This window comes from Vulpes lagopus, chromosome X (assembly GCF_018345385.1).
Source record: "Vulpes lagopus strain Blue_001 chromosome X, ASM1834538v1, whole genome shotgun sequence".
Lineage (NCBI taxonomy): Eukaryota > Metazoa > Chordata > Mammalia > Carnivora > Canidae > Vulpes > Vulpes lagopus.
Genome location: NC_054848.1, coordinates 42,766,909 through 42,794,640, shown reverse-complemented (window position 1 = coordinate 42,794,640; position 27,732 = coordinate 42,766,909). Strand labels below are relative to the sequence as shown.

The 27,732-nt window shown below is 43.1% G+C and overlaps 1 protein-coding gene and 1 pseudogene across 1 annotated transcript in view; one reads left to right on the top strand and one right to left on the bottom strand.

Annotated features, from left to right (window-relative positions):
* The first annotated feature begins 13,803 nt into the window (after positions 1-13,803).
* LOC121482725 lies at positions 13,804-14,434 on the top strand (annotated as a pseudogene).
* A 4,484-nt stretch (positions 14,435-18,918) lies between these two features.
* The window catches only part of USP27X (ubiquitin specific peptidase 27 X-linked), a 106,737-nt gene continuing 97,923 nt past the window's right edge, over positions 18,919-27,732 (bottom strand). The window contains exons 2-3 of the mRNA XM_041740403.1: positions 20,112-25,449; positions 18,919-19,422 (exon numbers count right to left, since the gene is read on the bottom strand). Of these exons, the coding sequence (XP_041596337.1) occupies positions 23,100-25,449 (2,350 nt within the window). The 3' untranslated portion in view covers positions 18,919-19,422; positions 20,112-23,099. The remainder of the gene's footprint in view (positions 19,423-20,111; positions 25,450-27,732) is intronic.

Sequence of the window (27,732 nt, the reverse complement as noted above, 5' to 3'; positions counted from 1 at the left end):
AGGTGCCCTTGCTTGCTTGCTTCTAATGTGGCTTTATAATGTATTTTTCTTTTCTATTTTGTTTTGAGATTTATAAGATTGTTTTCTTAATCCCCTTCTGTCTTAAATATCTTCTTTGAACCCTTGTATTTTTTGGCCGTGTTTTTTTAAAGAGCCATCATGATACCTATAATAACTACATATCATTATGATACTTACAGTATCTATATACCGTGTTTCCTTGGTAAATCTTCTAATTGTGTATGCTCTTCACTTGCCTCTTTCTTTTTCTTTCTTTCTTTCTTTCTTTCTTTCTTTCTTTCTTTCTTTCTTCTTTCTTTCTTTCTTTCTTCTTTCAGATTTCACACATTTATTTGAGAGAGAGAGAGCACAAGCAGGAGGAGGGGCAGAGGAAGAGGGAGAAGCAGGCTCCCCACTGAGCAGGGGCTCCATCCCAGGAGCTCAGGATCATGACCTGAGCCGGAGGCAGAGGCTAAACTGCCTGAGCCACCCAGGTACTCCTACTTGCCTGTTTCTTCCATTCCTTTCTCTTTTCCTCATTTCACCAGCAGTTTCTATGCCTAGGTCTTGAACTGGTTCCTTTTTGATTACCACTAAATTTTGATGGGCTGGCTACCTGTTGAAGGCACTATAAAGCCACCCACATCCTTGACATAGGTTTATTGTATTAAATACTCTTATCTCAAATTATAGCCACTTATTTGTTCTGGGAGAACATCTTTCCCCTGTCTTTGTCATTCCTTGCCAGGGGCAAAGGTGGTGGGAACAGCTTTCTGCACTGGGTGGCAAGAAAATAAAGGGGTGTATTGCCTTTAGATAATTTAAAAATAAAAATAATAAACAAATAAAAGTCAGTCTCTTTTTATCACCAAGCACCAGCAGTTCCAAATAATATCAGTGCTAAAAATACTCCTCCCCCCAGGGAAGGCTCCCATTGCCCTTCCCCCCACTCCCATGCTGCTGATTCATCAGATTCATGTGATTCAAGCCCTTGACGATGCAATATCATTATAAAAAAGACTTCAAGTTTTTACTGGGTTGCTTATGTGTCTTTGCAACCAGTGGCAGCAAGCAGGGGATGGGGGAAGGGGAAAAGGGAAGGGGGGGCAGGAGAGGCAGGGACAATAGACTCAAGCTGTTCCATTCACAGATCTATAATTCATTCCTTCATTTTCAGTCTCATTTCTCATTCCTACCAACCTCCAAATCCTGTCTGGGACTCCCCTGGCAAGATGGGCTTCAACCTCCCCTCCAGTCTCCTCATAAAAGCACTGTGGAGTCAGGCTTCTCCTTTGCCTCTAGAATATAGTCTCTTTAAATCTGGGATGTACACATGCTGTGTTCATTCCTATATACCCAGTGTTCAGTACAGTGTCCAGCACATAGTAGTTATCTATCTATTCTCTATCCATCTATCTATCTATCTATCTAATCAGCTATGATCATACTTTTTTCTGTATTGCTATGTGGTACATCTCAGCAGATGGTACTGATGTGGGAACAGAGGACTAGCTGAGGACAAAGCACAAGCCCAGGGCAGCACAATGACAGGTCCTCGAAAGGGACATTCCTCTACTGACTCAACTGCCTCGATGTTAATACTTTGCTAAAGGCAAAAGGCAATCTTAGCCCGACCCCCAGAATCCTGTAAGTCTACTTTAACATATAAAAATTCCTTTAGAAATTTACTTTATCTCTATCCCCACAAGACACATGTTGGCAATCATCCCCCAAGCACACAGCCCACCGATACACATCTGAAGGGTCTCATGACTCAGGTTTTATTAGATGGTAATAAGTGACCTTTTCCCAAAAATAGCTAGCCCCATCAACGTCCTGGAAACCTTGCTTCCAAAATTCCTTAGAGAGTACAGCTATCAAAAAAAAATTAAAAAAAAGAGAGTACAGCTATCCTTAAACCCCTCCCAACTCTCAGGTATATAATCAGCCCCCCCTCACAGGCCCAGGGCAGCAGCTCTTCCTGCCCACGGCCCTGTCTCCGTGCTTTCATAAAACCACCATTTTTGCACCAAAGACATCTCAAGAATTCTTTCTTGGTCGTCAGCTCTGGACCTCATCCACAAAACCTCACCTAGATTCCAAAACTACATCACTGGCAACTATAAAAAACACCGGGATTTTTGGTGGTAGATAGGACTGGGTCTGCAATAGTACTACTGGTGAGATGAGGGCTCAGAGACAGAAATTAGACTGAATTATTAAAAATCTAGTTATAGGGCAGCCCCGGTGGTGCAGCGGTTTAGCACCGCCTGCAGCCCAGGTAGTGATCCTGGAGACCCTTGATCGAGTCCCACGTCAGGCTCTCTGCATGGAGCCTGCTTCTCCCTCTGCCTGTGTCTCTGCCTCTGTGTGTGTGTGTGTGTGTGTGTGTGTGTGTGTGTGTGTGTCTATGAATAACTTAACAAAACCTTTAAAAAATCTAGTTATATTTATTTCACACAAGCCTATGGACAGAGATTAATATGAGGTACACATACATAGCTTACATAATTAAAACCATATCTCTGGGATAGATAATATTATTCACATGTGATCACAGTGGCATTTCATGCTTACTATTCTGAACTTTGCTTTTTTGCATTTAATATGTCTTGCTAGGACACCTGGGTTGCTCAGTGGTTGAGCATTTGTCTTCAGCTCAAGATGTGATCCCAGAGTCCTGGGATCGAGTCACACATCAGGCTCCCTGCATGGAGTCTGCTTCTTCCTCCTCCTGTCTCTGCCTTTCTCTCTGTGTGCCTCTCATGAATAAATAAATAAAATCTTTTTTAAAAACTCTATGTATCACCCTCAAACTTGTTTTTTTTCTCAATATTATGTTTGTAGGGTTTATCCAGGTGGTACATATAGATCAAGTTAATTGGTTTTCATTTCTTTTTTTAAAAAGATTTCATTTATTCATGAGAGACACACACAGAGAGAGAGAGGCAGAGACACAGGCAGAGGGAGAAGCAGGTTCCATGCAGGGAGCCCGATGTGGGACTCCATCCCAGGACTCCAGGATCACACCCTGAGCCAAAGGCAGACGCTTAACCACTGAGCCACCCAGGCATCCCTGATTTTCATTTCTATAAAGCATTCCATTGTGTTAACATACCAACATTTGTTCATCTCTTCCCTCACTGGTGGAAATTGTACTATAAAAGCAATACTCTGGGTTGCCTCGGTGGCTCAGTCAGTTAAGTGTCTGCCTTTGGCTCAGGTCATCATCCTAGGGTCCTGGATGGAGCCCTGCATCTAGCTCCCTGCGGAGCTTGCTTCTCCCTCTCTCTGCTGCTCCCCCTGCTTGATCTCTCTCTCTCCCTCTCCCTCTCTCTGTCAAAATAAATAAAATCTATAAAAAGTGATACCAATATAAACTCCAACCAACAGTATATGAAAATCCCAGTTACTTTCACATCCTTGCCAATACCAACTTGATATGTTCAAACTTTAAAATTTTTCCAATCTTGTGAGTATGAGAATGGTAAATCAGTATTGTTTCATTTGCATTTCCTAATTGTTGGTAAAATTGAATAGTGTCCATCTGGGTTTCCTCGTCTGCAAATTGCCTATTCATCTGTTGCTAATTTTTTTCCGTTGGCTTGTGATCCTTCTTATTGCTTTATAAAAGAGACTTTTATATTCTGGATCATAGAGATGCACAGAACACATATGAATGACATTCAGTCAAAGTTAAGGCCAAAGCTGAATATCATTATCCTAGAATAAACTCCTGGAATACAAGAATACTTCTGAAATTTTATCAGTAAGCATTCTTACAATTACAATTTTATTAGTGGACTTTTAACAATTTGACATAATGCAAGAATACGAATTTCTCAGCACTGTCAGCAGCTGGACTCCTTCTATGCTCACTATAGCACATATGTTCAGTACTAAATACTTTCAACTGAGATCAATGAAAGAATGAGATATTCGGTAGGGCTTCTCATTTTTCTCTAAACTTTTCCCCTTTATTTGAACTCTTTAAATCATTATTAAGCTAAACTAAAGATTTATAATGAATGCTATACAAGATTTTGGGATTTTTCCATCACATGAAATTTCGACAACGGAAAAAAAATGACATTTTGTTTTTATTCTATCTACACAAGATATGAGGAATTCTCAAATAAGGCTTTTTCTTAAAAGATTTATAGTCTAAATGGAATTCAGCAACTAAAAATTAAATATAATTTTATTTTTAAAAGACTTTATTTTTTTATTTATTTGAGGGAGAGAGAGAGAGAGAGAGAATCTCAAACAGACTCCATGCTGAGCATGGAGAGCAATGTGGGGCTCGATCCCATGACCCATTAAATCAAGACCTGAGCCAAAACCAAGAGTCGGATGCTTAACTGACTGTGCCACACAGGTGCCCTCAAATTAAATATAATCTTTTTTTAAGACTTTTTTTTTATTTATTCATGAGAGACACAGAGAGAAAAGCAGAGATATAGGCAGAAGGAGAAGCAGGCTCCCTATGGGGAGCCCAATATGGGACTTGATCCCAGGACTCCAGGATCACGACCTGAGTCGAAGGCAGATGCTCAACCACTGAACCACCTAGGTGATCAAATTAAATATAATCCAAAAAGTTATTTTGTTTAATATGAATGTTCTATAGGCAAATAACTCTTACCTTTGTATAAAATTATTATATAATAATTTGCCCATATAAAATGCTTTTCCTAAAGTTGTCTAGCTAATATGTTCTCTTAACATTGGTGTTAAAGGCCAACCTAAGTCCCTGTTTAACTACTTGAAATTTCTTAACTGTTTTTTTTTTAGATTTTATTTATTATTCATGAGATATACAGAGAGAGAGGCAGGGACATAGGCAGAGGGAGATTCAGGGTCCCCGTGGAGATCTCAATGTGGGACTCTATCCCAGGACCTTGGGATCCTGCCCTGAGCCAAAGGCAGATGCTCAACTGCTAAGTCACCTAGGTTCCCCTCTTAATTGGTTTTTGACATAAAATGAACAGTTTGCATGAAATTAACAGAATTTGCTCTTGCAATAATAAAACTATTCTTCAAGGAACTGATAGAATTTATGTATAAATATAGAGACAAAATTTATATAGAATTTATATATAAAATAAGATTTTGTTGGCTTCAAGTCATATCAAAAATATTTTGCTTTGTGTTTTTTTACTTGCTATGCTCTGTTTAGGAGATCCTAAGTTTATAATATTCTCCTATATTTTCTTTTGAAAGTTTTGAAGTTTTGTTTTTTTTCACAGATAGGTCTGTGATAACTGAAAGTTTTTTGGGGGGTTATGATGTCAAATACAGGCTGAATAAAAATTTTCCATGTGTGTAACCAATTGCCCCAACAGATTTTTTTTAATAATCTATCTTTACTCACTGATTTGTAATGCTACTCCTACCAAACACAAGTTTCCATATATATGTGGATTTTTTTTCTGGGTTATTTATTCTGTTCCATTGATCTATTTGTCTATGTCCTGTGCCACCTTCTCCTTCAGAATTATTCCGCCTGTCATTGCCACTTTGTTTTTCCATATAATCCTAAAATTTGTTTTTCTAGTTAGATGAGAAAACCTTTAGGGATTTTTATCGATTTGCTTTGAATTTTACATTAGTGAGATTTTTCTAAATCCATGAACATGCTATATTTCTCCACTTTTAAAGTAATATTTACGTGTTACAATGAAAAAATTTAACATCTCCCATATATTTTTTGCATCTTTGGTCAGATATTCCTTAGAAACTTTATGAATTTTGTGGCTACTGTGAAAGTTAAAAAAAATTTCTAATAGGTTTCTGCTGATATGTAGGCATATTTAATTGTTGTACACTGATTTTGTCTCCAGCAACACAGCTGAACTTTCTTTTATTAGTTCTAATAGTCTATTGTGAACTCTCTTGAATGGGGTGATGTTAATGCCCTGACCCATACCACTTGGCCCATCTCTGAGTTCATCTACAACTGTGTTAGAATGTTTTTGTCAAGCTGACTGCTTCCCACTTGAAGGGCATGAGTCTCTCTGCTTCTCTGCTTGACAGCTTTTTCCAGAAGTACAAGAACTTTGAGGCACCACTGGGAAAGTTGTAGAGGGGATAACACCTCTGGGGTTTAAGATTCAACCAGTGAGTAGGAGGGGGACAGTGGATAAAGGCTAGTCTCCCTGTCCTTCAGTGGGATGGTTCTGACACATGTGCCACATAGTTTCCTCAGAGGGTCCTGGTGAGGCTGATCCCCAGATATACACAGCACTAACCAGCTCATTAATAGGTCTTGTTTTGGCTTTTCTCCCATTCCCATGTAACTTCCTCCCTCCCTCACTTTTCCAAGTACAATGTCTGCTGAAGATCTTTGGTGTTCTACCAGGTTAAGGAAAATTCCTCTACTCTGAAATTTTTTAAAAATCATGAATGGTGGGGCGCCTTGGTGACTCAGTGGTTGAGCGTCTACCTTTAGCTCAGGGCATGATCCCAGCCAGAGTCCTGGGATCGAGTCCCACATCCAGCTCCCTGCGGGGAGACAGCTTCTTCCTTTGCCTATGTCTCTGCCTTTCTCTCTGGGTATACCATGAATAAATAAATATTATATAATATTTATAAATATTATAAATATAAATATAATAAATATAAATATTTTTAAAGAATCATGAATGGCATCATATTTTATTAAATATTTAAATGTATTTACTCATTATTTTTCTTTAATTTGTTAATGTGATGAGTTATTACAGTAGATTTCTTTTAAATAATTTTTATTTTTTTAAATATTTAATTTATTTATTCATGAGAGACACAGAGAGAGAGAGGCAGAGACATAGGCAGAGGGAGAAGCAGGCTCCATGCAGGGAGCCTGACGTGGGATTCAATCCTGCGTCTCCAGGATCATGCCCTGGGCTGAAGGCGGCACTAAACTGCTGAGCCACCCAGGTTGCCCTTAAATAATTTTTAAATTTAGCTTTATGTCTTATCAAAATTATACAAGCATTGAATTAGTTCTATAAGACTTCTTATTAAGTGAATAACTCCACAAGATTTTTTTAAAGATTTATTTATTTATTTATTTATTTATTTATTTATTTATTTGAGAGAGAGAGAAAGAAAGAAAGCCCGAGCAGGGGAATGGGAAGAGGGAGGAGAGGTTCCCCACTGAGCAGGGAGCTAGATGCAGGGCTCCATGCAGGGCTCAATCCCAGGACCCCAGGATCATGGCCTGAGCTGAAGGCAGACGCTTAACCAACTGAGCCACCCAGGAGCCCCTCTATAAAGACTTCTTATGAAAAACTACATTCCTCTAGCTTTCACTCATTTCCTGCTCCCCAGAGGTAACTACTTTCACTTCATATTATTTTATCTTGATATTATTGTTAAAGGAAAATTGCTCTGACATTTGCTAATATGGTAAGGAAGACTATTCAGGGCTAGTGTGATGTTGTCAAGACGATTGCAGTATGGAAGAGAGATTGGGACCTAACAATACAAGGAAAAGTGGGGATTTATAGGCAAGGAGCAGAATGAGTTGGGATAGTGGATGGAAACTTACTAGGAGGAGAGGTCAAGCATGGGAGAATTCTCAGGAAACTGACATAACAGGATTCTTGCTGAAGGTAAGCCAAAGTGATCAGATATCAAGGGTAAGAGATTCTATCTGAACTGATTTAGCGGGATTTTTCCTAAAACTGGACCAGACGGGCCAAAGACAGGGCCAAAGGATGAGCCAGTCAAAAAGAGGACTCAGAGAAGCCTGACTAAAGTATGGCCAAGGAGAAAGTCTGTGAGTTTTGACCTTGTGGCAGAGACTGTTAGTTTGGCTCACCCAAATCCAGCTGGACACGCAACATTTTTGCACCTTCCCTTGCAATTAAGTGGGTCATTTGTTTTGTCAAATTTCATTTAATCCTCCTTCTGTTTTCGGAATTATCAGCCCCACCCTCAACTGTGCTTTGTTTTCTAGTTGAAATCATTTTTTTAGTCCTCTCCAAAGAGTAAATCTTTAAGTCTTCCGCTGAGGTGGGAGACATGAAGCTACATAGCTGAAGATGGGGAGAGGAGGCAGTTTCTGGGTCTAACTGCACTTCCTTCTTCTTTTGGAAAGAACTGACCCTTTAATCTATTGAGGACTTATGACAAGGCCAAGAATTGTTCTAAACTTGGGGTGCCTGGGTGGCTCAGTCAGTTAAGCATCTGCCTTTGGTTCAGGTCATGATCCCAGAGTCCTGGGATTAATCGAGCTCCACATCCAGCTCGACTCAGAGGGGAGTCTGCTCCTCCCTTTCCCCACTGCTTGTGCTCTCTATCTCTCTCTCTCTCTCAAATAAATAAATAAAAATAAGACCTTTTTTTTAAAAAGAATTATGCTAAAAACTATATGTGCATTATCTCTTTGGATCTTCACATCCCTTTGAGAAAGATTCTATTGTAATCTACATTTGAAAATTGAAATAAAATTCACATCCTATAAAACTCACCCTTTTAAAAGTGTACAATTTAGTGTACTTTAGTATATCCACAGAATTATACAACAATCACCATTATCTAATCCCAGAACCTTTTTATCACCCCCAAAGGAAACCCCATCCATTTAGCAGTCACTCTCATTCCTCTCTCCCCTCAACTCCAAGCAGCCACTAATCTAACTAATTTTTGGCTCTGTGGATTTTGTGTGTGGCTTCTTTCACTTCGCACAATGTTTTTAAGATTCACCTATGTGTTGTAGCATGTATCAATACTTCTTTCCTTCTGTAGCTGAATAATATTCCATTGTATAGATATGCCACATTTTGTGTTTCCATTCCTCAGTTTAGGGTCATTTGTGTTATTTCTGGATTTGAGCTATTTTGAATAATTCTGCCATAAGCATCCATATACAGGTTTTTGTGTGAGCATGTTTTCATATTTCTTGGGCATATTCCTAGTAGAATTGTTGGATCATGTGATAACTCTGCCCTCAACTTTTTGAGGAACTGCCAAACTGTTTTCTAAGCAGCTGCAATATTTTATGTTCCTACCAGCAATGTGTAAAGGTACCAATTTCTCCACATCTTGTCTCCACATCAACTCTTGTTACTGTTTTTTTGTCAAATGCTTTTTCTGCATCTGTTGAAGTAATAATGGAGCTTTCTTCATTCTATTAATATGGTATATTACATTGATCAATTTTCATATGTTGATCCAACCTTGCACTGTGGGATAAACCCCATTTCGTCACGGATTATAATCCTTTCAGTATGCTGCTGGACTCGATTTATTAGTATTTTGTTGAGGATTGTCACATCTATTTTCATAAAGTATGAAAATACTTTGGTATGAGGCATTGGAATGACGGTAATATAGACTTCATATAATGAGTTGGGAAGTGTTCCACACCCTCTTGTATTCTGGGAGAGACTTGTGAAAGTTTGTTCTTAATTCTCTTTGAAACTTCTCGTACAGTTCACTGGTGAAATCATTGGCTCCCCAGCTCTTCTTTGTACACTAGCTGCTGCTGCTTTTTTTTTTCAAGTTTTTATTTAAATTCCAGTTAACATAGATGGTAAAATTGGTTTCAGCTGTAGGATTTAATGATTCATCACTTACATACAACACCCAGCACTCATCACAAGTGCCCTCCTTAATACCCATTACCCATTTAGCCCACCCCCATCTGTTTCTTAAACAATTTGTAAACCACGCCTACTATTTTAGTCTCATCATCACCCCTACTTTCAGAGGTTGCTGACACCATCAATTCCTAAGAGTTTTTGATAATCTCATTGTATAAATGGGCTTGTCTCTGCTTGCTCCACTACATTTTAGGATCCAGCTTTCTTGGGACTGCTAATTCAGTTATCATTCATCTATCTGCTTTCTCTGCCTTCCTTTAACATGTTCTCTATCTTGGTATTCTAAAGTTAGGTGTGGGCTCCTTGTGTTTTGTTTTGTTTTGTTCGGTATTAATCTTGCTTGGTGTTCTCTGACCTTTCTGGATTTGTGGGTTTGTGTCTGTCACTAATTTGGGACCATTTTTGGCCACTACTGCTTTGAATAGTTTCAAATATTTCTTTTGCCTTTGTATTAGATGGGTTATTCAGAGAAGCAGTGTCAACAGGATGTCCCTCTCTATATAGATGTAGATATAAATATAAATATATGCACATTTATAGATACACTATATTCTCTGTGTGTATGCCAGTCCACACTTAGTTTCCAGAAATATGTCAAAATTACTATTCAAGTAAGTGCTCTTACTTCTATTGCTTATACTGGTTTCTATTCCAGGTTAGTATATCTCATGTGCAGAATTTCTTTTTTTAAGATTTTATTTATTTGAGAAAGAGAGAGAGAGAGAACACAAGCAGGGGTGAGGGGCAGAGAGAGGGGAAGAAGCAGACCCCCTGCTGAGCAGGGAGAATGACGTAGGGCTTGACCCCAGGACCTTGGGATCATGACCTAAGCCGAAGGTAGCAGTGTAACAAACTGAGCCACCCAGGTGTTCCTGCTTTCTAGATCCCTCAATTTTAATGCTCTTATATATTCTTTCATTCTCCTTGTCTTTGTGGATTTGTTGTTTTTCAAAATCCCTTTATTATCAATTTAGAAAGGACCTGGGAGGGAGGAAAGGCTAATGTGGGATTCAGTGCTCCATCTTTAACCAAAAGTCTCAATAGATTTTCTAATATTAAGCCATATTTGCATTCTTAAGAAAAATAAAATTTGGTTACAATAGATCTTTTTCATATGCATTGCTAATTTGGTTTAGTAGCATTTTAAGGATTTTTATAACTAGGTTTGTAAGTGACATTGGTCATTAGCCATAAATATTATATATCAATTGCATACAATGATGTGGAAGTGTTTCCTCTTTTTATATTTCCTAGAACAGTTTGTATTAGATAGGTTTGGTAGATTTAACCTTTAGAAAACTTTTTTTAATTTAGTTTAAGGGAGAGGATATTTTAAACTATTAATTCAATTCTTAAAAATTTGTATATATCTTTTAGGTGTTCTATTTCTTCTTTTTTAAAGATTTTATTGGGCAGCCTGGATGGCTCAGTGGTTTAGCACCGTCTTCAGGCATGATCCTGGAGACTTGGGATCGAGTCCCACATCAGGCTCCTTGCATGGAGCCTGCTTCTCCCTCTGCCTGTGTCTCTGCCTTTCTCTCTCTGTCTCTATTTATTCCTGAGAGACAGAGAGAGAGAGGCAGAGACACAGGCAGAGGGAGAAGCAGGCTCCCCGCAGGGTAGGCCAAGGTGGGGACTCAATCCATGACCTTGGGGTCACACCCTGAGCCAAAGGTAGACTCTCAACCACTGAGCCACCCAGGTGTCCCCATTCTATTTCTTCTTACATAAGTTTTACAAAGTTATATTTTCTAGAAATTGTTCATCCATAATTTTATATTTATTGGTAGAAAGCTGTTTGTTTTCTTTTAAGATTTTATTTATTTGAGAGAGAAAGAGTGAAAGAGAGCACAAGCAAGGGGGGGGGGAAGGGGAGGAGCATAGGGAGAGGGAAAAGCAGGCTCCCTGATGACCAGGGAGCCCAATGCAGGGCTGGATCTGGGGACTCCAGTATCATGACCTGAGCCAAAGGTTGATGCTTAACCAACTGAGCCACCCAGGTGCCCCTGTTTGTAATATTTTTAAATTATTTAAAAGACTGTATTATATGCAGTTTTGTTCCTCTATTCATCTTCAATATTATTCATTTATACCTTCTCTTTTGTTTTCTTGTCCAATCTTGCCAAGAGTTTTGTCTTTTCAAAGAACAAAGCTTTGGTTTTATTGATCTTCTCTATTGCATCCTTGTTTTCTATTTCATCACTTCATGGTGTTATACAGGTTATGTCTTTTCTTTTGCTTTCATTAGGTTTAATTTGTTGCTACTTTTTTTAACTTCTTAAATCAGATGCTTAAATCATTAAATTTGAGCCTTGTTTTCTAATAAAAAGCCTTCAAGACCATACTTTTTCCCTTAAATTTTGCTTCAACTATATTTCACAAGTTTTGATACCTATATAATCATTCAGTTATAAATAATTTTTAATTCACATTATGATTTGCCTTTAATCCATGAGTTACACAAAAGCATTTTTTAAAGATTTTTATTTATTTATTCATGAGAGAGACAGAGAGAGAGAGAGAGAGAGAGAGAGAGAGAGGCAGAGACACAGGCAGAGGGAGAAGCAGGCACCATGCAGGGACCCTGATGCAGGACTCGATCCCGGGACTCCAGGATCACGGCCCGGGCCGAAGGCAGGCGCCAAACCACTGAGCCACTCAGGGATCCCCAAAAGCATTTTTTTAAACATTCCAAAAAACTTTATAAAAGCTTTTGCTCTTATGGTTGCTTTTTATTCCTAATTTAATTTCATTTTAATCAGGGAATGTAGTCTGAATGAAACTAAATGCTTTGGTATGTATTGAGGCTTGCTTTATAGCCTAGAATGTGGTCAGTTATTCCAACTATGCTTTAAAAAAGTGTATGTATACATAAACTACATCTTCTTTATCCATTCATCTTTCGATAGACACCGAGGCTCCTTCCACAGTTTAGCTATTGTGGACATTGCTGCTAGAAACATCGGGGTGCAGGTGTCCCGGCGTTTCATTGCATCTGAATTTTGGGGGTAAATCCCCAGCAGTGCAATTGCTGGGTCGTAGGGCAGATCTATTTTTATGTATACAATGGAATATTACTCAGCCATTAGAAATTACAAATACCCACCATTTGCTTCGACGCAGATGGAACTTGAGGGTATTATGCTGAGTGAAATAAGTCAATCGGAGAAGGACAAACATTCTATGGTCTCATTCATTTGGGGAATATAAAAAATAGTGACAGGGAATAAAGGGGAAAGGAGAAAAAATGAGTGGGAAATATCAGAAAGGGAGACAGAACATGAGAGACTCCTAACTCTGGGAAACGAACTAGGGGTGGTAGAAAGGGAGGTGGGCGGGGGGTGGGGGTGACTGGGTGACGGGCACTGAGGGGGGCACTTGATGGATGAGCACTGGGTGTTATTCTATATGTTGGCAAATTGAACACCAATAAAAAATAAATTTATTAAAAAAGTGTATGTATTATTACTGAGGTGCAAGGAAATATGTATGTGTTTGTGTACAATACCATTGACTCTATTCCCTATGCTGTACCTTTTATTCCATGAATTATTCATCCTATAACTGGAAGCCTGTCTCTCCAGCTCCCTTTCAACCATTTTGCCCATCCTGCACCCTCCTCTCCTCTGACAACCATCAGTTTGTTCTCTGTGTTTATAGGTCTGATTCTGTTTGTTTATTCATTTGTTTTGTTTTTTAGATTCCAGATATAAGGTGAGATGATATGGTATTTGTCTTTCTCCGCCTGCCTTATTTCACTTAGCAAAATACCCTTTAGCTCCATCCATATTATTGCAAATGGCAAGATCTCATCCTTTTTAAGGCTGTATAATATTGTATTCCACATACACACACACACATACACACCTCTTTTTCCATTCATCTATCAATGGATACTTGGGCTGCTTCCATGTTTGGGCTATCATAAACAGTTCCACAATGAATACACTAAAAAGCTTCTGTACAGAGAAGGAAACTATCAATAAAACACAAAAACAATCTACTGAATGGGAAAAGATATTTGCAAAGGATAGAGCTGGTAAGGGGTTTATATCTAAAATATATAAAGAATTTATACAACTCAACACCAAAAAAAACAAATAATGTGATTTAAAAATGGGCAGAGGACCGCCTGCCAGGATGCATATCTGCCACTTCTGCAGCTCCACTGGATGGTGGGAGGATTATCAGAGATGCGTTGCTGGCGAGGATGGTGCTGGAGAGTGCGGCCCACACCATGAAAGTGCTGCTCCCTGCATGGCTAAAGCAGATCCCCAGGGACACCTGGGTGGTTCAGCTGGTTAAGCATCCAACACTTGATTTTGACTCAGGTTATGATCTCATGGGTCCTGGGATGGAGCCTTTGGGCTCCACACTCAGCAGAAAGTCTGCTTCTCTCCTTCTACCCTTCTGCTCTCTCTCTCTCTCTCTCTCTCTCTCTCTCTCTCTCTCTCTCCCCCAAATAAATATATAAATCTTTTTAAAAAAATCTTTAAAGTCTTCCCATCCCAAGAGCATTACCGGGTTGACCCAGCTTACAGTTTCAGAATGGCTTCAATTATTGCCTTTCCTTGGTGTACTTGCGGTACTTGGCTACCTTGCAATTTGTCCATCCCTCCCAAACCAAAAACAACAGAAGGATAGCTTGATTCTTAAAGTACAAAAGGAAAATCCCAAGGTGGTGAATGAAATAAACATGAAGATTTGTGTCTTACTAACGCAGCTTATTGTAAGTATTGGTGTTCAAAGACTTTCCTGCCTGTGATGGTTCATATAACAAACACAATGAATTGACAGGAGATAATGTGGATCTACTAATACTGAAGAAGAAAGAAGTATAATAGTAATCAATTAAGATTGAATTCGGTTGTGTGCTGTAAAATCTTATAATAATATGTTTTCATTCTTTGTGTATAGAAGATCTTTCAAATGGTGGTCTTTTTTTTTAAAAAAAAAAGATTCTTTTTATTGGACACAGAGAGAAAGTACAAGCAGAGGAAGCTGCAGGCAGAGGGAGAGGGAGAAGCAGGAACCCCTCTGAGCAGCGAGCCCAGTGTGGGGCTCCATCCCAGGACCCAGGGACCATGACCTGAGCTGAAGGAAGATGCTTAACCAACTGAGCCACCCAGGGAACTTCAAATGGTGATCTTATTTATTGCTATTGGTTGAGTAACTGTTTCTTCTGATTTATTTTCTTGTTACAGCACTGTTTGTATTTGATACCTGGTGTATTCAGTCATTTATATAAAAACTAAGTTGTACATCTACATCATTCTTACTTCAAAAACTTAATGTTTTTCCTAAATAAAACCAACACACTTGGCTTTAATTAGCTGAGAAAAATCTAAGTTTGGCAATGGGTCCAAAGCTATTCCTTTGAATATCAATATTTTCAATAGACTCTACACTTAAATTTTTTTCTCCCTACACTAGTAAGTATGTATGTAGTAAGTATGTTATTTTTCAGTCCTCTTCTGTTTTTGACCATTTGAAGTGATTTTTCCTCTCTGGCCTCCATCCTTTTCAGATCAGTAAGAAAAATATTGCTCTCAAGAGTGACTTGAGTTTGCAAAAAGATAAACACTTTGCTTTATAAAGATTGTGTCTAATAAATGTGAATATCCCAATTTCAGCAAAGACATGAAATGGATATAAGAAGTTCCAAAAAGGAACAGTTATTTACATTATAAAAGATTTATTTACTTTACAAAAGACTTGTTGTGTCTGTTTACATGTGTGTTTTGTGTATGTGTCTTGAACTCTTTTACTAAGTGACAGGATGGAATGGGATGGCAAGAATACACTAAACTCATGAGCTGCCGCAACTTGAAGGTCAATTAGTGTAAGCCAATACAACTTAAAATACAAAAATTTTGCAAAATAAACTTACTGAAGAATCTTTTAAAAAATAAAAATCAAATAAATAAAAAATTATAAATGGGCATAGGACCTGAATAAACATTTTTTCCAAAGAGGGCATACAGATGGCCAACAGACACATGAAAAGATGCCCAACATGATTAATCAGCATGGAAATGCAAATCAAAATCACAAGATATCACCTTATGCCCGTCAGAATGGCTAGAATCAAAACCACAAGAAACAGGGGATCCCCAGGTGGTTCAGCAGTTTAGCGCCTGCCTTTGGCCCAGGGTGTGATCCTGGAGTCTCGGGATGGAGTCCCACGTCGGGCTCCTGGTGCATGGAGCCTGCTTCTCCCTCTGCCTGTGTCTCTGCCTCTCTCATTCTCTCTCTATCATAAATAAATAAATAAATATATAAATCTTTAAAAAAAAAAACACAAGAAACAAGTGTTGGTAAGGCTGTAGAGAAAAAGGAACCCCCGTGCACTGTTGCTGGGAATGCAAGTTGGTGCAGCCACTGTGAAAATAGTATGGAGGTTCCTTGGAAACTTAAAAATAGGACATGATCCAGTAATTCCATTATTGGGTATCTACCTAAAGAAAATGAAAACATTAATTCAAAAAGAAATATGTACCCCCTCCTCTTTTTCTCCCCCTACTTTTTAGCAAGAGAGTTCTGCTCGGTGCCAAGGCAGCCTTCTGTACAGTTCTCCAGGATTGTTGGGACAGGGGCATGTTTCATTCTGGTTGGCCCCTTAGGCAGCTAATGTAGCCCATTGGTGTCTCAGCTCGATGTGGAGAGGTTCTCCTATTAATCTCCTACCTTGGGCTGGCCCTAAGCCTTAACTTCTCTCTCTCTAGCCCTGTGTGGCCACTGACTGAATCAAAGCTCAGGTGGGCAATGGAGGCAAAAGCCCTGAGAGCAAATTGGCTTTGGGCCGCCAATGTTCTGCTTACCTGTCTGGTTACAAGCTTTCATCCCAATTTGGCCTGGAAGTTTTCCTCTGTCCTCTCAGTTCTTCAGTGCTTTTAAATAAGTTTTGGAAGTTTTTTTTATACAGCATACTTCATTACTTCAACAGGGAAGCTGAATCAAAAAATCCAGTCTGCCATTGCCAGAAACTAGAAGCTCATATCCTTAAATGTTTAAACATTTATACTTGACTTAACAAGGTCCAGATTCAGGCACTATCCCTACCCTTCTCCCAAACAATACAAAAGCTTTAGAATGCTTTAAATATTAATAGTTCCCTGCTGTCTTAGATGTTTTTGGTGCCAGCTTGTTTTTATACTTCCATATCATTCAACACTATTATTGTTCTAAATACTTAATGCTTAGATTTCCCCACATTTACCAATTTTTGTTCACTGTTCCTTGCCTTCTATTCACCCCTTCTTCCTGATTTCAATTTCCTTCTTCCAGGAGAGTATCTTTCAATAGTTATTTTAGTGACAGTCTATTATTGTTAAGCTTTCTTAGGTTTGTTTTTTTCTGAAAATCTCCTTATTTCCCTCTCAAAAAAAAAAAAAAAAGACTAAAAGACTAGTAGTTCTCATCAGTATTTCTTGGGGAGACTAATTCTACTCTTCACGGCAATTGGTACTTCTCCTTCGTGGTGTGCCATTTCTTTTGCAAGTACAATATTCCTATAGTTTGTTTCTGAACCCATATTCAGCATATATTGTCTTTTTCTGTGAGGTTCCGTGTGCCCTGGATTGTAAAAATGTGCAATATTTGCACTTGCTGGGGTTCTAGAGGTTTGAATCGTTCTGCTCCCGTTTTTATTTTAATTTCCCAGCATCTGGTTTCCATAACACGCAACAGGGTAAATTTAGACCCCTGCATCCACATATAACACAAGCCTGGAGTTTTCATTTCTTGTGGCTCCAGAGAGAGAGCCTAAGACTTTTCACTACTCATTTTCCAAATCCATTGTAACTAACAGAAGAAGCCCCTAAAGGCTTTATCCAGAGGTCTCATTCACAGTTTCTCTGCCTCTGGTAGACTTGAGGCTGTGTCACCAGTGCCCATGTGGGCATTAGATTCCCACCTTTATGCCCCTAGCCCCTAGGACCTGATATCTACGAGCAACACCACAATGGGTGATTATGGTGTCCATTTACAATTACTGGCCTGGCTTTAATTTTTCTTTTTGCTTCTCTGGAGATTTCACTTTTTTAAAGGCCAGCTAAAACTTTAAATTTTTGTTATAGTTCATCTAGTGTTAATATGTGTTTGTAGTTGGGGAGTGCTATTCATGTCATCTTAGTATGCTTTATTGCCAGGAAAAAAACCCACATTCTTTATACATATGACTTTGCACCTTGTTTATTATTAAGCATTTTCCCTTATCACTTTCGTCCTCATAAATATACTCTAAATTCTAAGGAAATTAAGTGCCCCCAGGACCATCTAGACTAAGGGCACATAGGAGGTCAGGTTCGGTAGCATGTTGGATTATTTTCCAGATATACCACCCATGTAGCTTAAATACAACATTACCCTAGGCTTTACAGTTCCTTAGCACTGTGATTTTCAACTTTCAAAAATTTTAGTAGCAGGGGCACCTGGGTTACTCAGTGGTTGAGCATCTGCCTTCGGCTCAGGTCGTGATCCCAGGGTCCTGGGATCGAGTTCCGCATCGGGCTCTCCACAGGGAGCCTGCTTTTCCCTTTGCCAGTGTTTCTGCCTTTCTCTGTGTGTCTCTCATGAATAAAGAAAATCTTTTTTAAAAAATTTAGAACTTTTTCTTCAATTATTACTTGGAACCCCAAGATATAAAATAAATATGAGGGAAGTTGCTCTGGTTCAAGTAGGGTTAAGAGTTCCTGATCTACCAATTTACCCTCCCCCTGGCTCCTCCCTGGAGCATCTTCATAGACTCCTTGGGCTCCAAGTACCGCAGTATCAAATCGAACTGAATGGATCGCTGGTTCTCAAAAGTGTGATCCCAGAACCAGAAGCATCACCGGGGAATGTGTTAGAAATGCAAATCCTCAAACCCCCATCCCAGATCTACTGAAATCAGAAATCCTGGGGGGCAGGATCCAGCAATCTGTATACTAACAAGCCCTCTAGGTGATTCTGCTGCACGTGAAAGTTTGAGGATTTACCAGAAGAGAGTATCCCATTCAGAAGCTATTGGAATGGGGTTGGGGTCCAAGATTATTTAGACAGAACAGGGCTCAAGATTTCTGGAGTATTTAAATTATCCCAGGATTTTCTGGAAGGCTGTTTTCCATACACCATCTTTTTATACTTGAGATTAGACACTCTCAAGGTCCAACTTCACAATGGCCTGGGTCCTTTTGAATTGATTCAATATGTCAGAAATCCCTGGGAGTAGTATGGATTCTTATTTTGGGCTCATATAACATGCCTCAAAATTTTTCTTGACCAAAAGACTTCAGATCTGATACTCCTAAAATGTTGAGCAAAAGAAGCCAGACACGAAAGTATACACACTGAACAATTCCATTTATAGAAGGAGTTAAAAAAGGCAACACTAATCTACAGTGAAAGAAGTCAGGATAGGGATTACTCTTTGGGGTCATTGATTGGAAGGAAGCAGAAGTGGGCGCTGACTTAGGGGCAATGTCCTGTTTCTTGATCTGGATGTCGTTTGCAGGGATCTGTTCATTTCCTAGAAATGCATGAAGTTGTACCCTTGCGATATGTGCATTTTCCTATATATTTGGTACACTTTTGATACAAGAGTTTAAACATGGTTTCTGGTCACCTGCAGGGAAAGGTCAGTGTGTAATGACAGATGGCTGTGGGTGCTGAGCTTCATGGTCTCAGAGGACCTGGGCCTTCACTTCTGGGTGTGAGTGTACATTTGGCGCAAACACAGGTTCCTGGCATCAGGTCTACTGCGTTATGACAACATGAGTTGTATGGGGGCCACTCTGTTCTCTTGATTGGAAAAGACCTCTTGGTTGATGGCATCCCTGATCAGCATTCCCTGTGGATGGGGAAGAAGTGAGGCAGTTACATATGTGAATAGGGGGGTGGAGTAAGTTTCAGCATTTGGCTACTCCAGGAAATGGGAAGTGGTTGGATCCTGAATTTTCAACCAGGTTAGGCCAAAGAACCATGGGAAGCATGTATAATGGGTAAAAGGGAAGTATCCCTGTTGTTTGGCCCCTCGGTCTGAGCTCTATAGGTATGGATAAGACCCCCGTTGTGAGCACTCATATGTTTTGCCTGTGCCCTTCTGGGTCCAGATCATAAATCCACCTGTGAAATGACTTCCCCCTGGCTTTCCCAGCTTGTAGATGGAGTCTGAGTTAAAAATTAGCTTAAGTTTCGCCAGCTCTTGCCCACATTTGCTCACACAGGAATTCCATCCGTCATGTAAAACAGCCCAGTTGGGTCTGAAAGTCACTGGTAGGTCACACACCAATCTGGTTTTGACCTCTCCCATGTTTTTCCTTACTTACTCTGGGCCCCTGTCTTTGTGTCCTCTGTCCCCAAAGCTGTTTAAGAACTTACCCCTTCCCACCTCCCCTCCCCACTGCCACTGTGGTATACCACAGGAATGTTGACAAAGGTGTCAAGGATGTTGTCCCCCTGAAGGCCCCAACCTTGGAGGTGTCTGCCCAAGGGGCTAGACGTGTCTAAATCTCCATTTGAGCTCAAGGTAACACATACCTGCTGAATACATGGTGCCCTGGGTCCCACGGTGGTGTGATCTGAAAGCAGGCCCTGGCTGCTGCTGTTACACTCCATGGCTCAATTTGGGGGTTGGTGACAGGTAGGGGCATAGGGCTGGGCTGGAATGGCTCCCCTGTTGCTGAGGGACAAGGTGTTTTCCAGAGGAGGTGCAGGCTTCATTCAGGAAGTGCCAGGCACAGCTGCTCCCTCTGGTGGTCTGTGCCTTCCACCAGTGGAGACAGGGAGGTCAGCTTCAGGAGTCTCGCGCCATTCATATCTCTTAGAACTATTCCTGAGTGCAGGGTATTTAAAAGATAGTTTCTGTATCAGACAAACCCAAAATGAGGAACATTCAATTAAAAATGCTAAGGCCATACAAGACAAAGTAAGTTTGTGGAAATGCTCCAGATTAAAGGAGGCAAAGGAGACATGACAATTAACAGCAGTACCTCACCCTAGACCAGATCCGATGATGAGGAGGGAAATACCGTAAAGGACCTCATTTGGCCAACAGACAAAACTCAAGTACAGATGGTAGATTAGATAACAGTATTGTGTCAGTCTTAAATTTACTGAAGCTCTTAACTATACTGTCATGTGGAGAACATGCCCGCTCTTAGGCACCGCGTGCTGAGGTATGTTAGTCATGAACGGCCATGATGCATGTAATTTACCATCATATGGTCCTGATACACACACATACACACACGCACACACACTGACTTATAAGAGTGTGCATACATGTAAGCAATCAAGTAAATGGGGTAAAATGTTAGTAATAGGTGAATCTGGTAAAGGGTATACAGATGTTCTCTATACTATTTTTATTTTTGCGACTTTCCTCTAGGTTTAAAATATATCCGAATTTAAAAACCTTAAAAATGTAAAAGATCATTTCTGCAAGCAGAGTCTGGTGGCACATGCCTTACTGAACTCTTCCTGTGGCAGAGATGAGGAACGAGGACATGGCTGTCTTCCCAGGCAGGGCTACCAGACACATCCCAATGCAGATACCCTGCATTAAGTTGCCAAGTGACATCTGAGGCCACTCACGGCTTGATCTCCCCCATCCTACGAGATACCAAAAATAACACTTTTTACGTATTCTCCCAAGGATTATGGGCCCCCAGTGTTGGCAAAATTTGGTTATGAAAGGTAGGTGGTACTGGTTCATTGATTCATCCAGTAAATGTTTTGACCCTCTACCTACTATGTGCCAGGAACTGTGCTAGGGGCCAAGTATGCAGCCCAGAGTACAAGAGGAGACACAACCCCCATCCTCAAGAAAATCTATGTTCTGGTTGGGGATGCACTGACAACCACATAAATAAATGTATATTTCCAAATGAGTGGACCAGAAAGTAGACTTGGGAAGCCCTGAGGGTGAGGATGGGGGACCAGCCCAGTCTTTTACTAGAGCCAGTGGATCCAAGCTCCTGGGTCTGATACATAGTTTCCCCCTAAGATTTTCTAGGTTATAGGACCTATAGGTCCTTTGTACCTGAGGCTGAGAAGGAAATCACCAGGGCTTACTCTCTCCTGGGCACACCCCATCTGTTCTGGCTTAGCTCTCTGCAGGCTGCTCCAACCTCTGTGAGAATCAGGGAAGAGGCCAATGTGCCACCCTATCGATATCCCAGGGCCGGTGGACCAGCGAGCTTTGGAAAATAGTCCTTCTACTGATCTATGCCCATAGATGAATGTTACAGCTACACACATAATGTTTGTGGAAGGCAAAGACCAGCAAACACCCTCACGTGGCAGCCTGGCAGCCTACTGACCCTGAGAGTCCCATTGCTAGGATGCTGAGTCACAAGAACAACACAATGGTCTTCCAAATGGACAGAATGACTCTGGGGAATAGTTGTGGTTCTCCCTCAATCCCCGGTGTGGCACTGGTTGTAAGGCCCTTACCCAGGGACAAAAGTGGAGTCCATTGCTTTGGGGTTCCAAGTAGACAATGTTGGGGAGGGAGTTATATGTGTGTGTGTCCACTCTGTACATGGATCTCAGATAGGACTGACCCTTACCTTTGATGTACTCTGGTCCTGACCCAAAGAAGTTTCAGATACAACAAACGTTTACTGAGCCCCTACAAAGTTCCAAGCCTTTTACTTTATACTTTGACACATTTTATATCATTTAATCTTTAACAATAACCCTTTAAGGTAGGAATTATCTGCATTATACAGATGAGAAAACAATCGCAAAGAGGTTCATTGATTTGCTCAAGTATATCATACAGCTTTTTTTTTAAACACTCACACACTATACTTTTAGCTGAGGCCTGTCTGTGTTGGTTGCTTATCTTACAGTATTTTTTTTTGTCTTCTCTACTTTTGGAGCAACTGCTCCCCTTATGCAAGCCCCCTTCTTTCTTCTTTCACTAGCCCCATGGGCTCTTTTTTTTTATTATTAATACTGCATTTAACAGCACAAAAAATCACGAATACAAAGAAACTGGCAAAGGTGTTTGTCAATGAGATATCCTTGCCTCCTCCACTTTTCTGCTTTCATACCCATACAGGTAATGGGCTACATTTGTATAGACTTTTCTTTCCCCCTCCAAACATATAACTGTTATGTGATTGGTCAGTTGAAGCTGAAACACCCATGGAGAAAGATGTTTTATGGTTACAAGGGCACACACCCCCCCACACACACCACCCCCCTCCCGCCCCACACTTTCCCACACAATCTTTTGGAGGAATATAGGATATGTACCAGTGTCAGGATTTCCCTGCTCCTGCCTTCTCCGCCTAGAGCATTCCTGCCATTGAATTTTCCTTTAAGTGACCATTTAGACTAGAGCCTCTTCTCCCGCCCCGTCTATTTCTCTTCCAACCGTGACCTTTGAGACACTGGGTACTGTTCAATTCTTACTCTGTCAGGCCCATGGGCCATGCAAGTAGGTCCTTTAAATCTCGATGCCAGTTGTAGTACAGGTGTCGCCATCTTCCATTGCAGGTGGGTCTGTGTATCACTTCAGTAGGCTTGTGTATTCATTTCTTTCACTTTTTCTGACTCGTGCTCCAGGACCTGTTTGTGATAGAACAGTAAATACCCTTCACTGTCCAGCACGTCCTTAATACTGGCCTTGGTGATGACGGCATCATCACACTTGAACCACTGGTCCTTGTGGTGCCGGATGAAGCTGGTGTAATGGCCGCTCTCCAAGGTTCCTTGGTGATTAACCACAGCAAACAAGGAATACTTATTCTCGTCGTTTCCACTATTGGTTGGCAGCTGCAACTGTCCATTCATCCTACTCTCTTTATTTGAGGCCATAAATGGGGTCATATCCAGCTCCAGAGGAAAGGATATGTACGTAGTGATCTTGCGCCTCTGTTTGGCAGAGTGTTCGAACCGTTTGAAATGAAAACAGGCAACAACAGGTAATTTATTCATCGTGAGTTGCTTGGTAGACTCCTGGTAGCTTTGGCAACTACCGCACTTGATTTTGGCACTGCTTCCCAAGTGCTCTGGCCTCGTAAACCTTCGCAAGCAGTCTGTGAGGGTGGTGATTCCTGGGATGTGGCTCTCCCCATTCACACTGCTCTCCCTCCCTGGGCTCATGGGCCAGAAGGAGGTGCACGAGCCAGGCAAGTCCAAACTGATGTCCCAGCATGGGTCTATGGTGGTGGAGACACCATGGCAGGCTTGACAGGTGACATCGGACTGCAGGCCACCTGTGAAGATTTGGTCTATGATGCAGTTACAGTGGTTGGGATTGTTGGCAGCTTTCCCAGCATCATCGCCTTTGCAGTGCCTGTGCAGGACGTCTAAGGCTGCAATGAGGAACTCGTGGGCATCCTGCTGCCTGTACCCTGCTAAGTGGCGTGCATGTATCCATACCAGGTGCAGCAACTTATAAGGAACATGAGGAGACGGGTTTCCAGAGTACAACTCCCGAAAGAGTGAAGACATCTCGCAGACCAGACACAGCTCAGGACTCGGCATCTCACACCTGTGCCTGTCAGAGAGGAAGAAATCTCTCAGTATGGGAGTATGGGTAAGGGCCTGGACGATGCAGTTCATAAAGCACGTGTTGCCAAGATTGATCAGTCCTCTCAGACCGATGGTAAAGCTGGAGGTGATCCTTCTTCTCCTTGGATTGTACCCCAGCAGTTCTAACTCGGGTTTGGTCATCTCCCAGGTTGGATATTTCTCACCGGGTCCCATCACTGAACACTGCTGGTGAGAAACCTCGGTTGAGGTGGAGGCTTGTAATTTCAAAGCTTCTCCTTGCTCTTCTTTGGCAATTTGCTCAATGTCTTTGTCATATACATAATCCTTACACATAAAGCAGTATATACCTCCGTAATAAAGGTCTACGGCTAAGTTGTGTTGTTTTGTCTCGGCGTGCTCATGAATGTGTTTCTCGGTAAAGCAGCCAAAGAAGACACAGGAAAGGCAAGAGTGAAGTCTGTTCAAATGGGTGCCACACACATGGCAGATGCACGACTTTGCCTTGCTTTTCCTGGTCTCTGGGGTTCCACACCACACGAAGCACTGGTAGATCACCCGCAGTTCCTGCCTCCAGTTCTCTCCCACCTTAAAGCTGTTCACGTGGGAACAGCCTGGTGGACCCACAGCGAAATCCACATCCAGGCATCCGACCCCAGGGCCGCGCCGGGGCCGGGGCCGGGGCGGGGGCCGTGGCCTAGGCTGCGGCGGGGTACGGAGTCGGGTCTGTGGCCGTGGCCGGGGTCTGCGGCGGGGGGCACGACTGCGCCGAGGAGAGGGATCGGGGGGCCGCGGGGGGTCGGAGGGAAGGGTGGGGGGAGGAACCTCGTCGCTGCTGCCGCCACCGCCGCTCCGCGCCGGGTTCTCATCCTCCAGCTCCTGCTTCGGCTCCCCCTTCGGCTCCTGCTCCGCCTCCGGTACCGGCTCGGGTTCGGGCTCCAGCTTGAGCTCAACCCGGCGGCCCGGACCCTCTGCTGTCTCCACCTTCCCGGCGGCGTCCACCTTCCCCGCCGCCTCCACCTTCCCCGCCGCCTCCACCTTCCCCTCCACCTTCGCCTCCGCCTCCACCTTCCTCTCCGCCTTCTCCGCCGTCTCCGCCGTCTCCGCCTCCTCTACCTCCTCCGCCTCCACTGGCGGCGGCTCCTCCCCCTGCTCGCAGGGCTCTGGCGGCCACTGGGCGTGGCGGCGCGGGGGCCACGCAGACCTGGGGTGTCCCCCGCCCGGCCTGAGGGAGCGCGGTGCCTGTGACAGCTGGACCCAAAAGGGACTTTCACTGAAGGAGGCGGCGGCGGAAGCAGGCGACGCCCCCCGGGAATCCTCCCGCAGTAGCCCCCTAGCGGAGGCCGCTTCGGCAGCCAGGCCCGGTTTCCTTTTAATTCAGTATTTCCCAAACTTGCTTGTTCACGAGAATCACGTGGGGAGCGTGTTAAAATTACAGATTCCTCGGCTCCGCCCGCAGACCTCCTGAATCAGAATCTCGAAGGGAGGCGCTCCGGAACCTGTATCTTTAACTAGGGCCCGAGAGGATTCTTATGATCAGGCAAGTTTGGGAAACACAGCTCTAATTCATTGAGGCTGGCGGGAAGGGGGGCGGGGACCGCGCAGTCTCTTTAAGGCGCTTCCAGTTCTCAGCTCCAATCGCAGCTCTGACCCCTTTCATCGTCTCCTCCCCTCTACTCGTCCTTCCCTTCGTCCATGCAGCTTCCCCCAGCGCTGCGGGGCCACGGGCGGAGGAATAGCCAAGTCCAGAAGCGTCCCTGGGGTTTGTGTGATGTGCCCGAGGAGGCCAGGTCCTGAGGAGCAGTCAGAAACCGTGATAGGCCATCACCTCCACAGCTGAGCCCGCCCCCAGCCCCGTCCCAGGCTCCCCTCCCACCCCAGGTTCTGCCCTTTCCGACAAGGATGAAGCCCCATGTCCATTCTGGGGACAGACCTGGACCCCACAGCCCCCCCCGCGGGGGGGGGCAGAGCTCCCAGGGCTGCTGCAGCTGAAGAAGCACGTCCCTTTGCCCATCTTACCGGTGCTCTGCACAATCTGTGCCTGCTCCTCACCTCCCAAGGCCGCGGGTGGGATGAGGATTTGGCAGTCGGCCAGCTGGCCCAGCAGACGCTGAGCTGCCCCGAGGGTGGAGGGGACGGGGGGGGGGGGACGGGAGGGACGAGGCACAACGTGGCCATGCCTACTGCTGGCACCTCCCCTACGGCTGAGAAAGGGGAGGACACTGCCCCCAAGACCCTCAAGTCTGGCAGATCCCCGGGTCGGCAGCAGGTGGGAGTGGGGAGTGGGGGGCGGGGAGTAGCTTCAGTAGTGGCGCTGCCAGCAGGGGGAGGAGGCGGCCCGGGTCTGAGGGCCTCGGGGAGCTCCGCACGGAGAGTGCTGGCAGCGGAAAGTAGCCACAGGTGCTGGTCCCAGGGAGTCAGCACGGAGCTCAGAGGAGGTGGATAGCCAGAGTTCGAAGATCAAGGGGAAGTGTGTTCTGTGAAGAGTCCTGTGATGGCTGGCCTTGGCCCAGGGGACACTGCCTGACTTGTGGGGCTGTGCTGCCTGAGTATGCCCCCCGCAGAGTCCTCCTTGGTCAGCACTGGACATCGCCCCTCAGCCTGGCTCCTTCCTCCAGGGAGGAGGCGGTGCCTCGGCCTCCTGGGGGGTTAGCATAGGAGTTGGTTGTCAAGAATTAGGAGCCTTTGGGGCACTTAGGAGGCTCAGTTGTTGAGCGTCTTCCTTCCTCTCAGGGCATCATAATCCCGGGGTCCTGGGATTGAGTTCCCCACAGGGAGCCTGCTTCTCCCTCTATGTCTCACCGTATGTCTCTGCCTCTCTCTGTGTGTCTCTCATGAATAAATAAAATCTTTTTTAAAAAAGGAATTAGGAACCTTTAAGGAGAGTGAGATACTTGGTTCCCATACAGCTGAAATCCCCAAGAGCTGTCCTGGTACCCTGCCTTCCTAAGCCAACTTCAATTCCTTGAAACACCCCAGCGTCTTTTCAGTAAATGCCAGCCTGTTGTGGCCTGCAACTAGCACACCCACTGAAGGAATCCTGCTCCTGCTGCCAAAAATGACCCAGGTCATGGAGCATAGGGAGGCTGGGGAGGGCACTCTCATCCCACCTCCACAAAGACATCAAAAATACCTAAAGAGCTCTGTGTGCCTAAGACTATCTGCCCTCCACCCCTGCAACCTGACTACCCTAGGGATCAACCTCCAGCAAGTTCTGGAAGGGGGAGGTGGGCTCTGCCATCATTCAGTCAGCAAATGCACATTCTGCTCCAAGCCAGAGCCAGGTGTTGTACCAGGAGCTGTGCACAGCACAGAACCAAACAAACTTGCCCCCCCCCCGCCCCGCCACAATCAGGGCTGGGTCCCCCAAAAAGGCAGATTAAGGAAGTGTCCAGGTCACCAGCAGAGAATAGGCACCCATAACAAAAGAATCAAGAAAAAAATATGGGGACCAGGTTGACATTTGGTTTTTTTTAAGTAGTCCTCACAAAAAAAGTAAGAATTTTGTTGTACTTATATTTCTTTCTTGACTGCATGTTGCTTTTGCTGTGAATCACTTGTGGGAAGGGGGTGGGGGAGGGTGTCAGCCTGCTTGCCTGTGTCCCTCCATTCTAGTCCTGGGCAAACATCACCATGTCTGCCTCACAAAAGA